The 12,940-nt window shown below is 45.4% G+C and overlaps 1 protein-coding gene across 1 annotated transcript in view; it reads left to right on the forward strand.

Annotated features, from left to right (window-relative positions):
- GALNT14 (polypeptide N-acetylgalactosaminyltransferase 14) overlaps positions 1–4,382 on the forward strand; it is a 92,414-nt gene extending 88,032 nt beyond the window's left edge. Inside the window, exons 14-15 of the mRNA XM_056488598.1 lie at positions 722–841; positions 1,409–4,382. Of these exons, the coding sequence (XP_056344573.1) occupies positions 722–841; positions 1,409–1,567 (279 nt within the window). The 3' untranslated portion in view covers positions 1,568–4,382. The remainder of the gene's footprint in view (positions 1–721; positions 842–1,408) is intronic.
- The last annotated feature ends 8,558 nt before the right edge of the window (positions 4,383–12,940 follow it).

Genomic DNA, 12,940 nt, shown 5'->3' on the forward strand with positions numbered 1-12,940 from the left:
CAAAAACATCCAGTGGTGAAAAAGGTCATAATCCCAGAGATCTCCTGTTGTTTGGTAAGCATCACACAGGATACAGTCTGTCTCTGCTCCTCCAAAGTTTATTTCTGGGGCTTTGAAGCTGACAAAAAGCTGATGAACATGAAAGGGCAGCAAAAGAAAAAGACCTCCAGGACAGCCCAGTGGAACAAGAGTAGCAATGGTTATAGCAAACCTTTTAAATTTGGTCCCACTGCCTTGATGGAAAGCAGAGCTTTATTCTTGTGGTATTTGGGAACAGAACCCCAGGAGTTTCAGACGTTTGCTATGTGTCACCTCTTGTCTCCCACTGACAGCTGCAAAGCATCTCTGCTGCTCTTCCCTGAAAAAATAGGATTGCACATTGTGTGGTTAGTAGTGTTCCTGCTTCTCTTCTGCTTTTTTCCCATCCTTTTGTTCTCCAGCCACAGCCCAGTTCTGGCTATGGTATCTTTTGTCTTATGAAACATGTTCCAGCAGCTTTTGCAGACATTATTTTGGTACCTGCAGTCCCTCAATGACAATGCAGTTTTGGGGAGGCTTGAAAAATCCCAGTGACTTCTCCTGATGCCTCTTGAAGTCAGTGAGGTTTGTGCTTGATTTTGTAAGGGGCAGGATCCAATCCAAAGAGTTTATTTTCCAGGTAAAAGAATAGCAAGAACCAACACTGCTCTCTCACCACCTTTCTTTTTCTTCCTCTGTGCAGGAATGGACGTACACATACAACCACCACGTCCGCCAGCAGCAGCTGTGTTTGTCTGTGTACACCCTCTTCCCTGGTTCCCAGGTGCTGCTGTCACCTTGTAAAGAAGGTGACAACAAGCAGGTGAGCCCTTTTCACTGGTCCCCTGTTTTCTTTGAAGTCCCCTTTCTTTCATCACAATATTACTGCACATAAAATGGCCTGTGCTCTGACTTCATCTGGGAAGCACAGTCAATTTGGGAGCACAGGCTCTGGCCTGTTGAGCCCTTTGCCTCTTAAATGAGTGTGTTGATAAGGATGTCTATTAGTGAGGGTGGTGATCTGGATACTTCAATGCAGAAGTCAAACCCAAACTGGCAATTTAGTTCACACGGGCTGCCAGTCAGGCAGCAGATGCTAACATTTCCCTGCAGTTAATCACTGAGCTGGCATTTGAACCAGTGACCTGGGGAAAAAGCTGTTAGTAATATATTATCTTCCTGAAGCCAGGAAGAGGCCGAGTTAAGTGAATGTGCTTCTGATGGGAAAAATGCTCAGCGTGTGCTGTGCTTGGTGTGGGTTTGGGGATCTTGTTTGGGGACAGCATCAGGCCACAAGGGCTTGGTGACAGCTGTCCCCTTGATGCTGGAACAGTGCAGATAAGTGGGGAGGAAGCTTGTTCACTGTGTCTCCCATGTGTGTGTCCCTCAGCGCTGGGGCAAAGTCGGGTCACACCTTGAGCACATCGCTTCCCGCTTCTGCTTGGACACCGAGAGCGTGGGGGACACCAACGAGAGCATCAAAGAGCTGGTGATCAACCCCTGTGAGAGCACAGCCATGAGCCAGCGCTGGGACATGGTGATGTCCTGACCTGCTGGAGGACGGGACGCGGATGAGATGTGCCGGATGGGGCTGAAACCCAAACCCTGGGGGTCCCTGTGGCACAGGAGGAGAATCACTCAAATAAACATGGGACACCGCACTCCAGGTGGAACAGCGGATGTTGGCTGCCAGGCATGCAGCTGGTGTTGGCCTGTTGGTGCTCAAGGAGGAGGGATGGCAGAGAAACAAGCTTGAAATGTTTTAGAGGGGTACTGGGAGGTCTTGCAATGGGCTGTACAGAACTTCAGCATGCACAGCATTCATTAATCTCCCTGGAAATGCAGGTAGAAGAGCCTTGAATGCCTAAAGGAGACAGGCTGAGCAAAACAAGCACCTCAGTAGCTCCTGGGGGTTGAGGGGGGTGCACGAGGTGGGATGTACCAAGGGATGCTCTGAAACATTGCCGGGGACCAAGTGGAAGACAGTGAATCATTTTTGCACTTTGCTGTGGATGTTTCTGTCTTCTGCAGACCACATGGGTTGAGCTGTGTTGCACATTTGAATTGGTACCTGATCCACGTCCATGGTGTGTATACAGAGGCAGAGCAGTCCTTGATGGCTGTGGCCAGGATCAGAACAGTGATGGGGAATCCTGCTCTGTGCTAACTGCACACAGTGCTTGTTGAATCTCCAAAGCCCAAGCAAACAGAGGATTCACTGCATGGGATTAAAGGATATAAATTTCTGTCAAGCTGGGAGGAAAGGCAGTAATGTGATTTTTTTCTCCTCTCTGAAGGCCATGGATCACTGAAAACTCCCGTAAAATTTTGCTATGTGTCTCTCACTGCTCTGCTTCAGATCTGGACTAATTCAAATTTTCACTTTTCTATAAAAGTAATATTTTTGGTAATTGAAGGTAATTGTGTCATATTTGTTTCCCAATTTCCAAACTACACATGAAGGGACTCCCATAAAAAGCTGCTACTGATGGAACGGTGAAGGTTTGATTTTTAATCAAAATTAGAGGCTGCTCCAAGAAAGAAAAAGGGATATTACCTGGGTTTGCTTCCCAGTTTCCTTGTAGCCCACAGTGTAAAGTACTGAAGAAAAGGTTCTCAAAAGTGCAGCAGAAATTACTTCCTCAGCTTTTGGAGAGAAGTCTTTTACCAGAGATCATGTCGTGTGTGGGAGTGAGGTGACTGCCTAAGGAGAGTAGGACAGACCACCTCAGGAGGGAGGAATAGAAGACTGGAAGGTCCTTTCCAGCTTGTCTTTCATGGCAGCTGTCACTACAGCCACAGGTAACAGGCTGTGCATCACCAAGAGCTGTGCACACAGCTCTTGTCTAGTAATGACTCCCAAAGAGAACTTTCATAGGACTGTCAGTGTGACTTGAAAAAAAATACATCATTTCTGTCTGAAAATGCTAGGATTTAGTGAAAGTCCTATCCTTTGTTTCCTGTGCTGCAAACTGCAGGTGAAATACCATAAGCTTTAAGCCTTCAAGTGCTCTCAGCATCCCTTCTTGAATAAATAGCTGGCTTTCAGGATTTTACTGCCTCAGTTTCTCCTCCCTCAGTGCTGGGAGAAAGCCATGTGTTTAAATCTTCCTGGCTTTAGAAGCAGAACTCTTTATGTGCTAAAGGTCGCAGTGCAAAATGCTTTTCATGTGCTGCAGTGATTACTAACCTCATCAAGCTCCCTTGGTGCCAGCCTCAAGGGCTTCTGTTATGAAAGGGCTGGGGCAAGCTGTCATTTCATGGTGGGAGGTGGCATTGTTTCCCTGCCACCACTCGGTGCAGGAAACAAAGGGGAGCCCTTCAAATGGAATGGACCCATTTCACAAAGGAGGGCAGTGACCTTGGGCTTCTTTTTAATTGAACAGGGACATATCACTTCTACTTTTCACAATGGTGATGACAGGCAAGGGGTAGTAATTCCCTGTCTAGTGTTTACAAGGGAAGGCAGCTTCCCAAGGGCTTGGAACTTAACACATTCACACCTGTTCTGTGCCCACAGCCTGGCACTGCCCAGCAGCTGGCAATTCCATTCTGAAAATTCAGATTGCTGAACAACTTGCCATGGGTTTTGAAGTTCAGCACCTGGCAGGTACACTCTGAGCAGGACCTCAGGCCTATCTAGCTTTACTCTTTTCCACCAAAGCTGAAAATCTCTGTTCTCCTGACAGCCAAAGCTCTCTGAACTGCTCTTAGCCTTAGCAGAAACAGCTACCTCACTGCATATGTGTGTGTGCTTGGGCACATGGACCCTGGGACCTGCAGGGATGTGTTCTAGGAAGGAGCTGTTTGATCAGCTCCTACCTTTTGGGAAACACAAATGCTAAAGCAACCCCCTCCTATTCCAAAACGTGCTAAGGGATCACTGTGAACATATCTGGGGACAATGGAAGGCAGGGTGGTGAGGGGGGCATCAGGCATGGTGTCCCCTACCAGAGAGCAGCAGCCAAGGTCAGCTAAGTCTCTTGCAGGCCCAAAAGCCACCATGTACCTCACAGACCTGGGACAGCAGCACTTGTCAAACTGGTGACTGTGTCTCACAGAGCCATCAGCTGTAGCCCTTAGGCTACAGCTTATTTCATGGTCCAGGAAATGAGATTATCCCTATGGATCAGCAGTGTTTTCAGAGAAGCCTGGGAGTATCAGCCTGACTCCTGGGGAGCTTTATATAAAGCTGGCAGTGGTCTGGCAGTCTCCAGAGTTAACCCCAATATGGCATTTAGGAAATCTGCTTAACACCCCTGCAGAGAGACCTTCCATTGTGTCAGGGAAAAGGTTAACATGCTGCTGAAATCAAACTTGTACCTTCAGGTTTGTTTCATTTATTAAAATACACTGAAAATAGATGAATTTTCTTGCTTTGTGTATTTTCAATGCCTAGACAAATTATTATCATGCTGTGAACAGGTACAATGTGACTGATTGGGATCTAGATGGGCTCCCTTGCCAATGCTTCTTAAGCCTCTGTGTCATTTGGTAGGAATGCTTTTTTGGTAATATTTTTCACTGACTTGAAAGAATATAAGATAAAGTAGAAAATATGATTCTAATCCTGCCTGTTGAGCTTTGTGACAGCCTTTATGATCTCCAGGTAAGTCACTTCTTGTGCCTTGGGAAAATTGGATTCAGAGCAGGAAACTCAAGGCTAGAACTACTACTGGGTTTTAGAGAGGCAACTAAGGCTATCCAAAAAAAAAAAAAACCCCAAACCCCAAAACATACCAGAAAAAGACAAAAAAGAGCACTTCCCCTCCCTCTCAAAGGAGATCCATGTTCCAATGAGAAAAAAATCTGTCTGATTTTATTAGGGCTGGAGAAGTCTTGCAGTCCTTGTGTGATCTCTAGGTGTCTTGTGCTCATCTTCCCTCCATACCAGTGCAGTACCATAAGGTCACAACACAAATCATCTCTGCACAGAACCTCAGGTTACAACATGTTGAGGTGGTGATTTAGTGGTGAAGAAGTGGAAACTGAATTCAAAGATCTTTGTTTATCTAGCAATGCAACAGCAAAATGGGACTGGTGGATGAGAGCTGGTGGTGGGTCAAGACAAGCACAGCCCTGAGTGCTAAATCCCTTCTTCTGCTTCTAGGAGTGGCTTGGGATAGTTCACCTAATTTCCTTTCCACAGTTTCCCAGAATGTTAATGAAGACTGAGTGTCTTGAAGAGAGAAGAAGCCAAGGATTAGTTTTTGTTGCATGCAATTCCAGCAGTACTGGACTGGCAGTCTCCATGGACCCTTTTTACCTGCCTGTACAGGGTCTGGTTCAGATGGAGTTAATTTTCTTTGTAACAGCCTGTAAGGTTCTGTGGTTTAGACTGGTGACCAAAACAGTGTTGATAGCACACAACAATGTTTTAGTTATTGCTGTGCCTCTTCATCTCTCACTCTGCTGCCCCTGTGGGCAGTCAGGGGCTGGGGGAGAGGATTGGGAGGGGGGACAGCTGGGACCGCTCCCAACTGACCAAAGACACATCTCATCCCATATAATGTGACACTCAGAGGTAAAACTGGGGGAGTTCTGCCCAGGAGGTCTCTGCCTGGCTGGGCATCAGCCTGCAAGTGGTGACTGACTGCCTTTGCACCACTTGGTTGTTCTGGGGGTTGTTCAATTTCTTTTTCCTTCATGACTGTCTTGACTCACAAATTTTTCTCACTATAGCTCTTCAGATTCTTTCTCCCATCCTGTTGGGCAGGGAGGGAGTAGGGGCTGAGCTGCCAGGCAGGGTCAGCCCACCCCAGTGCCCAAAGCAAAGCAGGGTCTGTGCTGTAACAGGCTGGTGTTCCTTGTGGCTCAGGCTCTGATCACAGCTCTGCAGTGCAATCTGCACTGCTCACATTTCAGGTTTTAAAAGCTTCAGTGAAAAGCTGGGGGTTAGCATTGTTTGTAGAAAGGGTAAAAGAAGCAAAGTCAAGCAGGTTTCACAGAAACAACAGAAGAAATGCTGCTCATTAATGTTCTGCCTAAATTAATTTTGAATGGTCAGTCCAGCACCAGTGTTAATTGCAGCTGCTTTACATGGCTGGAGAGTTAAAGGAAGCCTGGTATGGGTGTCCAGCTTATGTTGAGACTTACATGCTGAAATCCAGTGGCATTTTTCCAGATTTATGGATGTTTTGCCAATGTCCACTGTTCTGTTTCTCACTGGAAGTGCCTTCAGAACCCTGTAAGAATAAAAACCTGTTGCAAGCTACTGCCTCTCCAACTGAGTCTAATTAAGTTTCGAATGGAGCTGCATTTTAGCACAAAGCTGACAAAAAAGCAACACAAGAATGTGCAGGTAAGAATGCTTCTTTTGTGGTGCTGAGGGCTGTTATGCTTTCTCTGATACTACTTGGGCACCAGAGAAGCCCAGACTGGTTCTGTGGGATGTACGGAAGAGGTCATGACTGGGTTTCAGGGCTGGGTTTTGCATAAGCAGTTGTGTAATAACTATCATCTGTCCATCACAATGAGTGATGTCTCTCATTTTCCTGTGATTTACATGAAAACATGTCCAGACAAGGTATTGCTACTGCACAAGGGTTAAATTCAGTTGTAAAACCAACCAGCCATCCAACCAAAGAGGAAAAAAAGGAGAAGGAGCACTGAAAGCTTGTATGTAACCTGATAGATGTAATAAAAGAGTGGTATTGCGAAATTGGGACTGTTCCCAGGGTGAAAGGCTTGGGAGTCTTGCAAGTCAGTATTTAGGGTTATTTTTTAGAGCCCTAGTGACTTAAAAGTTGCACCACAGGGACAAGTTTATAACACAGCAGCTGAACAAAGTCCCCCCAGTCTGCAGCTTTCTGAAGGAACACAAGCCTCTGCCCTGCTGCTGTGGCCCAGGCTGTGCTTGTGGCAGGTGTTAAACATGCACTGTGTGGTCCTAACTCTGGCCATGGAGACACCTGCTGATCCACCTGTCTGTGTCTCTGCAGCAGACAGATAAAAACCCTGCCTCCTTTTGGGCTTTGGAGCAGTTGTGAGAGCCTCTTCTAATGGAGATTGGCATCCTGGTGCTGTAGTGTTGTTCTGGTGTTTGAAATGTTTTCAGAAGAGTCAGTGTTACAAACACTTTGAGCAGTTTTCATGAATTCTGATCCTGCTGACAATTCCTGGATCATCCCCATGGACATCCAGCCTATACTGTGTACCAGAGATGATTGTTTTCTCTAAATGCAGTCAGACCCAAAGCCTGTGTGTAGTCACAGCCAGATCCAAGGGTATTACTAACATTAGCTATGACTCTCTTGGCCTAAGCCCACACAATTTAGATGGCTTTTACAAATTTTACTGGACTCCAGCTGCCAAGGCACTGACAAGGATGTGCAGCAAGGATCATCTCACCAGAAGCAGAGGAACATGTGGTGTTGGGAGAGAGCACTTCTAATCCTCACACTGATGCTGCTATCCCCTCCTTACTAATCCTTGGGAAGCTGATCTGGGCAGGGCTGTGCAGAAGGCAAGGTGGAAAGGAGGTTTCCTGGAGGTTTGGCAGTGGTGGGAAGCACTGCCTGACACTGGAGCTGGTGGAGGGCAAGGTGGGTGGGTTCACAAGATGTGGAGGTGTGAGGCTGGGGAGTAACCAAGGAAATTCAGATGATTTGAGCATTAAAACACCTGCACCCAGGGGTACAGAGAGCCTGGGTGGATCTCAGATCAGCACCCTGCACTTTCTGAGGGGATTTATTTTGACTGATAGCTGATCCAGTGCTTGAAATGGCTGCCCCAGAACACCACAGCGAAAGGAATTTGCTTATCTGGTCACAACATACTTTCACTTCTGCTAATGGAGCTGTTATTAGAGAGGCAGTGGATTATTCAGTGCCCTGGATGTGAAACCTTGATTTGGACACGGCCCATGTGTGGATAACAGGCATGGCCTGTCCTGTCCCTGCAGCTGTGTGCTGCCAGGGTGTGCATTGCTGTGTTTGCAGTGGATCCTCAGCGTGAAGGATCACACTCATTGCATCTTGAAATTGATTTTCTTCTACGGAAAGCTGTTTGAAGCAAAAACCAATCTGGTTTGTATAAACTACATTAGAGATAAGAAGATATCCCTCAGAGTGCATGAGATCACCTTTGAAGACGTTTTCACCCTACTGTGAGTTACAAGTCACACAATAAAAATAATTTCTTGCGGCTGATCTGATCTCCACCCATCCGTGAGTTGGCTCTGAAATGAGATAAACCTATCTCCTTTAATTCAGGACAGGTGTATCATATTCCCCAATCATATTACAGAGACTAGGGAGGCCTGGTGGTGTTAACACTGAGCATATAAGCAGGGCAAGTAGGCAGCTTTTACCTACTTTGAGGGACTGGCCTTGTAAATAAGATGCTAAACTGCTCCCACTGTAGTGGCTTTGAAGGGTCATTATGTGGCTTTCTTTTCTTTCTGGATAGATTTGGTGTCTTGGATCTTCTGTCTGTTTCAGTCCTTCCAGTCTGCTCCTCAGTTGGTTCCTGATTGTTTAGGTAGTGTGGCAGCCAACCTACAGAAAGTATGCTTTAAAGGGAAAAGCAGCGAGGAAAAAAAGATAAACATGACAAACCCACCACTTTTTCCTCCTTCCCTTCTCCCAGAGTCTTGGCCTTTTGTAATAGGTATCTCTGATGTGTGCTAGCATCTAATTTTAGGGTACCTAAAAGGTATCAGGGCTTGGGAAACTACAGTGGTGTTGAAGATATAGGTGGATTTGCAGCTCTGGGCTGGAGCCATCTCTTCTTTTCCCTTAGCACAAGGTTGTCAGCTCCAGTTCTAACACTGGGTACATTCTGTGGGTCCTGTGTTGCTGTTTTCCCTCAGCACAAGTGTCAGCTTGGCTCAGGAGCACTGGGAAGTTTCTCCAAACAGCAGCAGATGGATTCCTAGCAAGAAATGCCAACTCAGGTTGTCCATGAGTCTTTAGGGGGAGAAGGCTGTGATGGACCAGGCTTGGAGCAAGCACTGGTTGTTCTGCAGGGAGCAGGGTGACATTCACAACTGGGCTTGTTGCTTTTGATGGCAGAAAGCAAATCTGTGGGTTTGGCTGTAGGTAGCTGTGAAATGAAAGGTGCCATGTTCATGTATCACAGTAATTAAAGGCAGTTGAGAACACAAGCATCCAGAAGGGAAAGGAAAAATCTGTGGTGCCTCAACTGAATTTTGTAAGAAGTTACTGGACTGGGGAAAGAAAAAGAGCACATTCTTAACCTGACTTCAGCTTTTTGTGTCTAATAATGATGGCAGCAGTGGTGGGTGCAGATGTGCAGGAAGGGACTGGGCTGCCTTAATGTGAGGCAATGGAGAGTTCAGAGCTCTGCTTGCTCTCTCAGGTGTCCTGCATGCTCAGGAGTGCAGGGCTGTGTCCCCTGGGTGTGCTGCACCTTCCCTGCCTGGTATGACATCCCTGCTCCAGTCCCAGCACAGTTACCTTTGGTGGGACCCCAAGGAGCGAGCTGTGCCTGGAGCATCCTGCAGTTGTTGGCATATTATCAGCTAATTTAAAATTACTCACACAGCCCTTATCAGTGCATGAGACCAAAGGGTGTTAGTGGGCATAATGACAAGGAAGGTTTTATGAACCACTTCATGAAGCCAAATCCTCAGGAGCTATTGAGGCTGTAATTAGATTTGAGGATAATAAGATTTTTTTCTTTCTTCTTCTTCTTCTTTTTATTTTTTTTTCCACTCTTTCTTTCTGGTAGCAAATCAAGGGAAAAATTGGAGCTCTCAGTTCATTCTTGTGTATTCAGAGTGTGGCTGCAGGCTCTACTCAGTAACACAAAGGGATTACAACTTGATATCAAGTAGCCTGGGAGAAGTGTGAGCATGAAAGTACAGGGACGTGTTTTGCTGTAGACTATGTGGATCCCTTATGGATGTGCCTGGAAAAGGCCTCCCAAGCCTTAGGAGCGATTAATAACACAATCAACTAATAACAAGATCTGCAATGTGAAAAGAAAACTAGCCAGCATTTTGTTATGGGGAGAAAATGAGCAAAGCAGCAGGGGACATGCTGATCGTGTCTGATTCGTGTCGTCTCTGTAATCTCAGCTAAAGTTTCAGCAGCCCAGGAAGATGAATTACCCACTCTCACCAACACAGGGATCAGCATGGGGTTTATTAGAAGCAGGCTATCATTTAACAGTGTCAGGAGTGTATTTATTATTAATAAGCAGTAGACTCCACAGTCTAAATGGAAAACCATCACTCCTCCTTAGACACCAAACAAGGTATGTTCATAAAGCCAAATGGCCAATACATTGTGTTGCCTGAACACAAATACACAGTCTGCTTTACTGGACCTCAGGGCTTCCTGTGTTTAGCTACAGACTAATAAACCCAAGTGCTTGAAGCTACTGGAGGACAAAGCTGTTCACCATATGCTAATTTTGACTCTCAAAACCTCCCTGGTGGCTTCACTCCCATGAAGAAAGAAACCAGAGAAAGCATTCTGGGTTCAGCACAGAAAGATTGGTTAAAAGTGGATGCTTGTGGGACAGGGTGCAACACCCTCTGAAAGCAGCTCTGCTTTCCAATATGCACTGCATATACTTTCAGCTCAGTGATTGCTCAGTCCTTTCTCCTCAAGCCCAATGCCTTTGTCCATAAGAAGATCAATCAGTAAAATGTCACAGTGAACATTTTGGTTTAATTCATTGCCACATTAAGAAACCCAGTATGGAAGCATAAATAATACAGTTCAAGTGAACTACCACTTAATGTAGTAATATTTCAGGCTGGATTTGTGGGAAAGGCTTGGGGCTGGCCATGTTTTCAGTCTAACTTTGCAAATCCAGGATATTTCTGGACCAACAAACATACAATACTCTAAACCTATAGCATGGTCAAGGAACTCTTATATTTTGCAGTTCTGTTCTTGCTGAATAGTCAAACAGCAATCACAGCAACAATCTTCTGGTCTAAATGTGGGAAAGAATTCCTGGGCACAGCCCTCTGTGTGATGAGACCGTGACTGGACTGTGGGCTGCCACAATTGGCTTTGAACATCACCAAAAAAATCTTTTCTTTGCAATTTATGAGGCCTTATCAGCCATATTTTTAACATGTCCTCCTAATGGCGCTTGAAATGTGACAAAGTGGATTTTAAAAATTTAGAACTGCAGAATGGACTGAGAGCTGAGTCAGGGATGGAGCAAATACATCAGACTAATTTTTTCACCTGTTTTTATCAGCCATCTGGGAATACCTGATTTCTGAGGTTTAAGCAATATTACAGAAATTTCTTAACATTTCATGTAATTTTAAATTATTTAATTTCTCAGATTAGGGATTTGTGAATTTACTAACTACAAATGCAGGATGTAGATTATGTAGAGTTAATGTTGATTTTTAAACATGCTCTTCATCAAAAGTTGATTTGTAAAAAGAAAAATGAACTAGTTGACTTTCCTGTTCCTCATTATCTGGCACTTGGAAATACCAAATGTCCATTGAGTTGAATCTTATTTGCAGCTGAAGCCCATCTTTGCGTCTTGCTCTGTGAGACGTCTTGGGCTGGGCCATGGATCTGGAGGGTCTTGCTGCAACAAGACTTTTTCAGTTCTCTTCACCTTCAGTGTTCAATTTGTCCATTCACATTTAAAGTCCTTTTGTGTTTCATTGCCATTCCCATCAGCTGCTTCTACTGCTGTCACTGTTCCCTGAATTTCCCATAACCATTATCCCTGATCAAGTCATAAAAGCAGATATGATACCATCTCCACAGGAATGATTTTCATCTAGGTGTGATGAATACCTCTTGCACTGCAATAGCTTGGATTCGAGCCATGCATGATTTTTGCATTAATTATGTCATTACTGTTTAATTGCTGCAATTAGCAGCATCACTTTCTCTGAGCCATCACTGTCATCCCATGGCCTCCACATTAGAGCAGGATCCCACCTGTTGGGGCACCCTCTGCTGATGTATGGGGTGTCTGTGTAATATCAAGAAGCTGTGCCCACCTGACCACAGGAATGGGTGTATCTGAGCTAATTCCTCTTCTTTGTGAAGGCACCTAAAACCCTGCAAGGTGACCTGCAAAATGGTGCCTCTCTGAAATGTTTCTTTTTAATGTCCTTTTTCTGTAGCTTCAGATGGCTACACAAAGTACAGGAAATACAGAATAAGGTCTCAACCTGAATTTTAAGGAGCTTCATAAACTCAATTTATATGCCATCATGACAATAAGTGCACCTGGAGGTGACAGGCACGTTGTTTAGGAAATGAAGACCAGGCTGGGGCTGTGTGTCAGGAGGCAGACTGGTGTGACCACTCTTCAAAAGCACTGTAGCTGGTCACCTCATGCAGAAAGGGATTCAGTTCATGGCTATTAGGGTGATGTTTCTGGAAGATCTGAGTGCTTCCTCCCATCTGGGGCAAATATTAAATAGTGTTTTCATCCTACAGCAGGGCTTTAGGCTCAAATGAGATAATGTCAGAGGGGGGCAGTGCACCAGGTTATTTGTTAATCCTACATCTGTGATACCTGGAAAAGCTGCCAGGGCTGGGGTACACTCATGATATCAGGTCAGGACCAAAGTCTGCATTTCTGTTCTGCTGAGAGGAAAGGGCTTGTTTCCCAGAAGTAATCACTCTTCCATTAACCTGGAGAGATTACACAAATTACAACTGCGTTTTCTTATTCAGAAGCAGGATTAGCTCTTTAAGGAGAGTCACACTTTGTGCTGTGCTTGTTGGGCTCGGGAGGCTCCTGACTGTGCCTCTCAGGTCTCCCATTCAGCGTGGAGCTGTCTGCTAACAGCACCATCAGCATCATTACTGCACAATATCCATCAAGCAACCAGCCCTGGTATCTATTTAGCAGCAGGAGGTTCTTATCCAGGAGAAGCGTTCTTCTGCCTTAAGACATTCTGCCTTAAACAAGGGTCAGCCATCCTGCCAAATGCATAAAATTCACTTTACCCAAA

The sequence above is a fragment of the Oenanthe melanoleuca genome, chromosome 3 (genome assembly GCF_029582105.1).
Source record: "Oenanthe melanoleuca isolate GR-GAL-2019-014 chromosome 3, OMel1.0, whole genome shotgun sequence".
In the NCBI taxonomy this organism is placed as follows: Eukaryota; Metazoa; Chordata; class Aves; order Passeriformes; family Muscicapidae; genus Oenanthe; species Oenanthe melanoleuca.